Source organism: Lipotes vexillifer, unplaced genomic scaffold (assembly GCF_000442215.2).
Source record: "Lipotes vexillifer unplaced genomic scaffold, Lipotes_vexillifer_v1.1 scaffold387, whole genome shotgun sequence".
Taxonomy (NCBI): domain Eukaryota; kingdom Metazoa; phylum Chordata; class Mammalia; order Artiodactyla; family Lipotidae; genus Lipotes; species Lipotes vexillifer.
Window position 1 is genome coordinate 3,164,590 of NW_006795399.1, and position 9,957 is coordinate 3,174,546.

The 9,957-nt window shown below is 50.9% G+C and overlaps 1 protein-coding gene across 1 annotated transcript; it reads left to right on the plus strand.

Moving 5' to 3' along the window:
• Nucleotides 1–1,510: 1,510 nt before the first annotated feature.
• On the plus strand, nucleotides 1,511–6,260 carry ZBTB39 (zinc finger and BTB domain containing 39). Its single transcript, XM_007467692.1, has one exon. It carries the CDS (start codon nucleotides 1,549–1,551, stop codon nucleotides 3,682–3,684), a length of 2,136 nt encoding a protein of 711 aa, XP_007467754.1. The 5' UTR covers nucleotides 1,511–1,548; the 3' UTR covers nucleotides 3,685–6,260.
• The last annotated feature ends 3,697 nt before the right edge of the window (nucleotides 6,261–9,957 follow it).

Here is a 9,957-nt window from a genome sequence, read left to right on the forward strand (position 1 = left end):
ACCCCCGTCCCGGCCTTTCTCTCGCTCTCGCTTGGCTCCCTCCTGCCCGCTCCCCTCGGCCGGACCCATCCTCCCCGGCCGCGCGCCGACCCTGGCCGGCCCCGCCGCCTATCCCCTCGATCCCCATCCGCCCCCGCGCCCCGCCGCCACCCCCCGTCCCCGCCCGAGGTCGCCCTGAGGAATTCCCCGGCTGTTTGGGGGAGGGACCGGAGTGCTCGATGCCTCCCAGATGAAGTGCCCCAGCCAGATCCAACGCCCTTCCTCTCGGATTCGACCCTCCAGAGGGGAGACGGCGGCGCCGCGGGATTGTTGGGGTGCCTTCTCCGAAGTTCCGAATCCGTCCCCTCCCACTGCCCGCTTGGGCTTCCCGGTGTCCAGACCTACTGACCGCTGATGTGTGGCCACCAGGGCCCGGGAGATGCTTGGCTGGTACCCAGCGATGCTCAGAAGCTTCCTGGGCCCCAGAAAAAGTTGGGAATTAGTCGAATGTGGTGAGGCGAAGAAAGGGTCTGTGTTGCCCAGGGCGAGTCGTGAGGCCGAGAGAGAAGGCAACTAGTTTTTCTTCTTTCTGGCGGGCAGGACTCAAAAAGGGGAAGAAGTTGGTACTGAGCAAGCCTTTAGGAGTTACCTATGTAATTAGATGCATTCTTATGGCATCAGGTATATATCTCTTACTTCTGGTCAACATAAGCATAAATTCTGAAAAGGGTGGGAAGAAGAATTGAAGCATATTTAGGTAATATTAAATGCCACAGTGGTGTTCTGCTTTGCTTTACTTCTCTGGTGTCTGAGTGTTTTAACTTCATCCACAGCATACAGAGAATGTGATAGAGCAGTATCCGAATGGCTCTGGGCTATGGAGAGACAAGAGGGGAGGCAGGTAGCATAGGTAGGGAGAGATGGGAACTCAAGAATAAGCAAGAGATTTTTTTACGGCCTGAACGATCACAGCAATGATAGGAAACTAAAGGGTAGAGCATCCTTATCTTTTCCCCAACAGCTAATGGAGCTTGATAATTGTATTCGAGTGTGTATATGGCATTTGGCATCATAAGCGAAGAGAATATACTCAGTGAGATAGGAAAGCCTGGATTCAGGAAGAAATTAGGCATTTAATATGAGAAAAATGAGAACCAGTTGCTCTGGTAATGAAGTGTAGGATTGTGTCGAGAGGATGCTTCTGGCTTGGCTTTAAGGCACTAGCTTCTGTCCACCCAGGCCTACAGCTTCTCTTACTCTTAAAGACCAACCCATCAGATTTTTTTCAATAGTTTTGGATTTTGTTGTGACAACTCTTGTCTTTGGGAGTATGCAGGGAGAGAGGTCACTGCCCTGTCACTTTTGCTGTCCTTGCCCCGAGCAGAATGGAGCAGGTGTCTGTCCATTCACTCTTGCTCTCCGCCCAGGGCTTGGAAACATGCAGACTGGTGGCATTTCGTCCTGCAGAACTCCTCAGTGGCAGGGGTGTGTTTGGCTATCCACCTTTTCCTTTTGCTGTCCACAGATTAACCGTGCTGATAAGGAGGCAACGTCATAGGAGCTGCTAAGATGGGCATGAGGATCAAACTGCAAAGCACCAACCACCCCAACAACCTGCTGAAGGAACTCAACAAGTGCCGGCTCTCCGAGACCATGTGTGATGTCACCATCGTAGTGGGGAGCCGCTCCTTCCCAGCCCACAAAGCCGTGCTGGCCTGCGCAGCTGGCTACTTCCAGAACCTCTTCCTGAACACTGGGCTTGATGCTGCCAGGACCTATGTGGTAGACTTCATCACTCCCGCCAACTTTGAGAAGATTCTGAGCTTTGTCTACACATCAGAGCTCTTCACGGACCTGATCAACGTTGGGGTCATTTACGAGGTAGCTGAGCGATTGGGTATGGAGGATCTCCTTCGGGCCTGTCACTCCACCTTTCCTGACCTGGAGAGCACTGCTGTGGCCAAGCCCCTGACCAGCACCAGTGAGAGCCACTCCAGTACCCTGAGTTGTAGCTCAGCAGAACCAGCCCATCCCCTTGGAGAACTCAGGGGTGGGGGGGAGCACTTTGGTCCTGATCGAAACTATGCGTTGCCTAGTGATGCTGGAGGAAACTATAAAGAGGAAGAGAGAAACGTTACCAGTGACACTAACCATAGCCTGCCTCTGCCGCAGCAGCCACTGCCGCCAAAGACAGAAGACCATGATGCCCCTGCTCCATTCACGTCCGTTCCCAGTGTGGTGACCCAGCCAGTCCTAGGCACTGTCAGCATGGGCGTCCAAACCAGCACAAGGTCCTGCCAGCCATACAAAGTCCAGAGCAATGGAGACTTCAGTAAAAACAGTTTCTTCACCCCTGACAATGCAATAGACATCACCACTGGGACCAACTCCTGTCTGAGCAATAGCGACCACTCCAAAGACCCGAGCTTTGGGCAGATGGATGAGCTCCAGCTGGAGGACCTGGGGGATGATGACTTGCAGTTTGAAGACCCCACCGAGGAGATAGGCACAGCTGAGGAGGTGATTGAGTTGAGTGATGACAGTGAGGACGAGCTGACTTTTGGAGAGAGTGACAACAGAGAGAATAAGGCCATGCCCTGCCAGGTATGCAAGAAAGTTCTAGAGCCCAACATTCAACTGATCCGACAGCATGCTCGGGACCATGTGGACCTGCTGACCGGCAACTGCAAGGTCTGTGAGACCCACTTCCAGGACCGAAACTCGCGGGTGACCCATGTTCTGTCCCACATTGGTATTTTCCTCTTCTCCTGCGACATGTGTGAAACTAAGTTCTTTACCCAGTGGCAGCTGACTCTCCACCGACGGGATGGAATATTTGAGAACAACATCATCGTCCACCCCAATGACCCCCTGCCTGGGAAGCTGGCTCTCTTTTCAGGGGCAGCCTCCGCAGAGCTGCAGTGTGCTGCCTGCGGGAAGGCATTGGCCAAAGATTTCCACGTGGTCCGGGGCCACATCCTTGACCATCTAAACCTGAAGGGCCAAGCCTGCAGCGTCTGTGACCAGCGCCACCTCAATCTCTGCAGCCTCATGTGGCACACACTCTCCCATCTCGGTATCTCAGTCTTCTCCTGCTCTGTCTGTGCGAACAGCTTTGTGGACTGGCCTCTCCTGGAGAAGCACATGGCTGTGCACCAAAGCCTGGAAGACACCCTCTTCCACTGCCACTTGTGCAGCCAGAGCTTCAAGTCGGAGGCTGCCTATCGCTACCACGTCAGCCAGCACAAATGCAACAGTGGCCTTGATGCACGGCCTGGTTTTGGGCTACAGCACCCAGCTCTGCAGAAGCGGAAGCTGCCAGCTGAGGAGTTCCTGAATGAGGAGCTGGTGCTGCAGGGCCAACCCGGGAATAGCAAGTATAGCTGCAAGGTGTGTGGCAAAAGGTTTGCCCACACGAGTGAGTTCAACTACCACCGGCGGATCCACACGGGCGAGAAGCCGTACCAGTGTAAGGTGTGCCACAAGTTCTTCCGAGGCCGCTCGACCATCAAGTGCCACCTGAAGACACACTCGGGGGCCCTCATGTATCGCTGCACGGTCTGTGGCCACTACAGCTCCACCCTTAACCTCATGAGCAAGCACGTCGGCGTGCACAAAGGCAGCCTCCCGCCTGACTTCACTATTGAGCAGACCTTCATGTACATTATCCATTCCAAAGAGGCCGAAAAGAACCTGGACAGCTGACTGGGTCCCAGCAGAGCCAGGGGGAGCTCCCCGGTAGCAGCCAGGACGTTGGTTTTCTAATGGCTGTTGGTCCCTCCCCAGCTGAAGTTACAGTTTTGCCTTGCTAGGAGTTCTGTTCTGTCCTGTGTTGAAAGAAGAAAGAAGAAATAGCACATGAACACGGTTACTGTTTTTGAGAACAACGGCCCTATATCATGTTTACCTCCTTACCTGTCCTTGCCCATGGAGGGCTGTGTTTTTGATTCTTTTGAGGCTGGTTTTGGGATCTCGTCAGGCAGTTGGTGTCAACTAGATCCCCTTCCCCAGCCGCTCGAGTTTTAGTTTACTGATAGGTTTTATGCTGCTAAGAATCCAACCAACAGCCTCACTGAACAGAGGAGGTGGAGAGAGGTTTTCACCGTGGGTATTAACTGCCAGACCTCCAACCGGGACAACCAGCTATGAGAGAGATTTTGGGAATGTGGTCATTCAGAAAAGACTGGTCAGCAGGGCAGCTCACCTCAGGTGCCAGTCCCAGCCCTCAGCAGGGGAAAGGTGTCAGGGATGGAGGGTCCTGCTTGTTCCATGGCTCTAATCTGCTGATTGGACAGTAAAATCTCTTGGCAGCTAGATCCAAACTGGGGACAAAGCATTCTGTTTAGGTCAGAAGGCTTTGGGATGAATCCTTGCCAGCCAGAAGAGGTGTCCTGCAGTGCTGCCGGAAGTGGCAGCCTGGATGGACAGGAAGGGAGGTTTCTCTTTTCTCCTCAGTTCCAAAGAAACACAATTTTATGGAGTGATGGCCCAGGACGTCAGGCCTTCCCTGTGGGCAGAAAGGACAGGGAGCCGCTTTGATGTAATCCTCTGTCATCTGGCCACGTCCATCGACCTTGGGTTTCCTGGTGGAGAGGTGGGGATGTCTCTGAAGCAGCAGCCTTGCCTTAATTTACATCCAGTCTCCCACCTAGAAGTGTGTTTGGCCTATAGCGTAGATGAGAAGACCCCATGAGGTGGAGTGGTGGACTGTGAGCCCTTCAGGATTAAAGGGACCCGAGTAACTGGTGGTTTGTAGCGGGATGTGTGTCTGTCTGTCCCAGTCAGGTAACCTGTTGTTAATATTTTGTGCTAACTGGGCCAGAGCTTTGGCAGCTCACCTTTGACCTGCTGGAATTTATCCTGATCTGTCATTGTGTAGCCACCAGGGGGCGCTATTGACCAGCAGCTGGTTCAGGCCCTCCCTAGGTGACTCGGGAATGGGTCTGCCCAGTCCTGGGGTGCTGGTTGGCTCCATTCTTAGTTGCCTTTTTGAGGGGTTTTACCCAAAGAAGGCTTGAGGGAGAGGCCCCTCGGATCTCGTATCTCACAAGGTGGCACCTCAGTAACCCATACTACCTCACCTGCTCAGGCGAGCTCTGGGGGTCCCTGGCCTCGGCCCTGACACAGCCCCTCGTGGGACTCAGCAGCACCCCAGGCTGTTTTACAAGCAAGTGGTTTTAATTAGCTCACAAGGCCTTTTTGGACATTAATATTTATTTATTTTTGTTTTTGTATACATATTACCCAGCATCTCTTGGATAAGAGACTTCAGGAAAATGAGCTTCTCCCCAGCAAGTAGCCATATTCCAGGGGACAATCCTGGCCAGATATTTGGGAAACGGGCTAAAACTAGGGGAGAACAGGTCAAGCCTTTAAACAAGCAAATTCTTTTCTTTCTCTCCAGATAGTCTCTTGCAGAATAGACCCAGGGAACCATTTAGGTAATGGATGTACATTCTAGAAAGTTGAGGCTTGTTAAATCCCTAGGCCTTCCATCCCCTTTCCGTCCTGTGATTGAGTAGGTTGGGCACTGGGTTGAGGGGATCAAGTCACATGAAGGACCTTTTTGCATATTTTCTCATCCTTCCTAAAGTTGGGAAGCTATAATAAGACATACAAGTAAACCAAAGCTCCGTCCCTGTTGGACCGCCCTAAACTGATAAAGCCTCCGAGTTTGTGTGCATGGCTATCTGGTGGGGTGACCATTACATGAAGGGACTTGTCAAGTGGCCACCTTTCACCATCTGAATCCAACTAGTTAAATGTTCCCTTGGGACATTCTTGTCAGAAAGCAGTGCTGACACTTTTCTTCCCTGACTGACTGCTCCCTTTCTTCCCACGCTGACCATTAGACGATTAAGAAGGAAGGTGTGTAAAAGACTACAGTCACCTACCTGCTAAGCTTTTCAAGCCTGAGTGGTTTCTCCCAGGTTGTTGGTGAGGACTGAGTTTTGAAGGGCCGTATTTGAGAGTGGGGATACTCACTGGGACCCAGCCAGGTAGCTGAGAATGGGTCAGTATGCTGGAGAAACCCTCTTCCTTAACAGAGGATATCATGGTTGCTGGGTAGTCTGTATACTTAACCTGAAACTGTGAAGTTTTCCCTTTTCGCCAGTAAACCAAAAAGCAAATCCTTGAAACTTTGCCCCTGAAACACTAAACAAGAAACTGCACCCCCTGATCCTCCTGAGGCAAAGTGGTCAGCCAGGGTGGCCCGGCTGGTTGCAGTCAGACATGTAGCAGGTCAAATAGCTCGTGAGGCTCATTGACCAAACCCTGTTCCCCTGCGTGTCCCCCATGTTCGCACCTCAACCCTTCCTCTGTTTGGAGTCATGTTTGCTGCCTCTGCCACCAGCTCACCCTTTTCTGCACTGTTTTACTTGAAACACTATATTGTGGCAAAGGGTGCTCTAGGATACCTGGTGGAAGGTATTAATTGTATTTTGAATTTAAAATTTTTTCAACTGTTCTTTGGATTTTGTTGCCCTCTCTGCCCTGGAGCCCAGTTTAGCACTGTCTCCTGCTGTATTGTTCCAAAGTTCTGTTTGATCCTTGAATGTCTTTTCTTCTCCCTTTTCCCCCTTTTTCTTGTTCTGTACTCAGGACCAGGTACATAATTTACAGAGCCCTTTGTTTAAAAATTATTAAGAATTTCAAGATGGCGACTAAGCATTAAAGCAAACACGAGGCCATTCCCAACTCTTTTCCTAAGGGAAAACGGTGATACTCTAATGGCACACTGTAAACAGCTGCTGTGGCCAGAGGAAAGGATCAGTATCCTGGTGCTCCTCTGGCCCATCCACGGCTCACTGATGCCACAGCACCTGCTGGGAAGCTCTGCTGTACCCTGGTATTTGGTCCTAAATTTTAAGACTCCGTGGAGTCACTCTAGTTCATGGCTAGTTGGGAAGAAAGGAGGTGGAGGTGGGGGGTCAGGAAATGGATAAAAATTCTTTCTGACTTTCTTCTGCTCTGTCAAGTACCCTTTTGTCTCTAGGATAACCTTTGAGCTTAAATACCTTCTCCCCAGTCAGGTTTTGCTGCTGGTGGATTTTCTTCCTCTTCTGGCCACCTGCTGTGCCCTAGTCCCCAGACTACTCAACTTAGGAAGTGAATTTAAATTCCTTCATAGATGGGCATGATTTTGGTGGCATGGAAGTGGGCTGTGTGGAGAAATCTGCCCATCTGGGAGTCCACACGTGTCCTTTTCCCTAAATCCTGCACTGAATGAATCAGGAAGCAGGGCACACAGCGTTGATTTCAACGTGATAACTCATGGTAAACTTAACATCAGAATGAAAAGGAAACTTTTACCTTGGATGTTTCTTTAACACCCTTCCCCTGTCCAGTCCACCCTCCCCTCCCACCTCTACTAGCTAAATCTCTTTTGAAACCAAGAAAAATTGTTGACGTCTTAACTCCTTCCATTAAATTAATAAGTACTGACCTCCTAATATTTAAGTGTTTACTATCTATTGCTGTAAAGTTTTGTATATTTTGTAAACTTTTTTCCCCAAATAGTAGATGTCTAAAATCGTTGTACATCTGATTCTTTTATATTCCATTGTTGGGCACAAAGTGTGGTTTTTATTTAGAATAAAAAAAGGAAATTTGAAATGGGAATTCTTTTCTTATTTACTGTGATCATGCTCATCCCTCAGGGTTCAGAGTATCTGGGCCATCACCCTTTCAGTAGCAGTATTCTGCTCAGCAGGTGCCAGCATTCTTTCAGGTGCACAATTTCCTTTCCTGTAGCTGGAATTCCCCGGACTTGATCTGTTTTTAGTGGAAAATTACCTCAATGGCCCACCCTGTTCAGAGGGACCATCTCTGAGGGGAATCTTCTCTTGGCCCAGAGAGAGCAATGGGACTCTGCTAATGTCTGGTTGGACCAGAGATTTGGCCACATATTGTCACCAGTGCCACTTAATTCATCATGACGTGATATGTCAGAGTGGAGAGAGGCAGATTCAGAGAAGGGGGCGGAGGTTTGGCTTAATTTCATGAGGTTGGTAACAAATGTCCCCCCACAGAGAAGAGACAGGCCTCTCTAGAAGTTAGGGTGCGATGTGGTCCGTTTGGTCTCAGAGCACACTGCTTGGGCCCAGGCCCCCATCAGTGCTCTGCAAGTGTAGAGCAGAGGGCCTTGCTGCTGTCAGCACATGAGTTCTCCTCTCAGGCCCTAAGGAATTATTGGTGCTGCCAGGGTGGTCACTGGTTGCCAAAATGGAGTCCATGAGAAGAGAAGATGTTGGGAAAGTGGCCTCAGGTAATCTGGGGTGTGACAGAGATGTAAAACTGGGTTTCCTTGAGACAACTTCTGGACCCTGAGTCAGAGGGGTCAGTGATAAGGGCATTGGATCTGGGCTGGGTTTTTATGTGGGCACAAGTGAGGAAAGTCTTTCTAATACATTCTGTGCATTGTTAGGTTCAGCCCTTACTGCAGCGCCAAGTCACAACCCAAACTCCCCTGGCTGAAAAAGGTTTCAGGTCTGTGCCACCAAGCAGCTGTTTGAAGCGTTAAGACTCTTAAAAAAAAAAGAAAAGAAAAGGCCCTTTTTCAGGTTTGGGCCCAATGAGCAGGGGAGTTAGACACAGATTTCCCTCTGTGCTCCTGACAAACGGGTTCATACACCGCTGGAGCACATGTTTAATGCATCTGGTGAATACAGTCTCAGATTTCTAAGTGCAGAGGAGATGGTGCTCTAGGTCAGCGACTGGTTATTCCAAGTTAAACATTCCTGACATACTGAGCACTTGAGCAGGACAGAAGGTCTCAGTGACTGTGTCCACAAACCTTTCGTTCTCTACAGGCAGGATGGAGAGGCGGAGGGCTCGGCACTGGTGGGCTGGGGTCAGCCAGAGGGCTTCATGGACGTGGTCCTAGTTTCCCAAACTGATAAATGAGCCCTTGCCAGAAGACCTCCGTGTTAACAAGAGGACTTCTTTTCCTGTCTATAGGACAAGTGTTAATAGAAGTTGCTGGACAGGAAAATTATGAGACAACTTGGCCAGGAAGAAAGAAGTCTGAGGGTGAGACCTGACTTAGGAGAACATCAGAACTCTGCCCTGTGACAGAATTGGAAGATTTCCACTTCCCCACCCCGTGCAGGGGCAAAGGCTGAGGGACAGAGCACTTGTCAGTGCCTGCTGCTGCCTGTCCCGAAGTCTGCTCCCAGAATGGATGTCTTGATATTTTCCTATGATCTGGAGAGAAAGGGAGGGACTGAGGGTAGAAGTCTGGAAACCTGCTAGACCCAGAGCTGGGGGAAGATGGGCTACGAGGAGCGTGGTCTCTGGGACAGCTCCTCTGCTTTGGGGGGAGGGGATCAGGATGGAGGAAGGGGAGAGTATCAGCAAGGAAATGGAGCCCTTTCCTGCATGGTGGGGGTGGAGAATCCTCGAGCAGGCCCAGCTGCAGGGTGCCTGTCTCAGACCTCAGCTTCACCCCGCCCTTGCTGTCCCCACCGCCCACACCCTCCATTTATCATCACACTGAGGATGCACTGCTAGGAAACAGCCTGCTGAGGCCTCCTGGCTCCTTGGCCTCTGGCCTCTTGTCCCTGTGGCCTACATGTGTGCTAGGAGATCAACAAGCACAAACACAAAAGGAAAGTTGTGTGGGGTTCCTGTGGAGCTCACTCTTTCCGGCCAGGGTGGTTTCTGAAACGGGTGCGTCTGGTTTCTGCTGAGCATCTCTTTAGCTTCAGCTCCCTTCCCAGTCCCAGCTTGCAGTGCAGACTTTTTCAGAGATCCAGTCATGTCTGTCTCTATTCTTTATTTCTCCTTTTCCCCTGCGTGTCTCCCTTCGGCACAGGGACCGTGTCAAATGGTACAACGCCAAGGACCTGTTCCTTCTCCCTCCCTGCTTCCCACCCCATCCCCCAACTTCAATATTTTAAGACATACTCAAAATTGGGCCATGAGGGCTCTGACCCTCTCCCCCTGCCCCCCCCCCCCCCCCCCCCCCCTCCCCCC

What these genes read in the sequence shown, in the direction of transcription:
- ZBTB39 (XM_007467692.1), top strand. Translation starts at nt 1,549, where the DNA reads ATGGGCATGAGGATCAAACTGCAAAGCACCAACCACCCCAACAACCTG.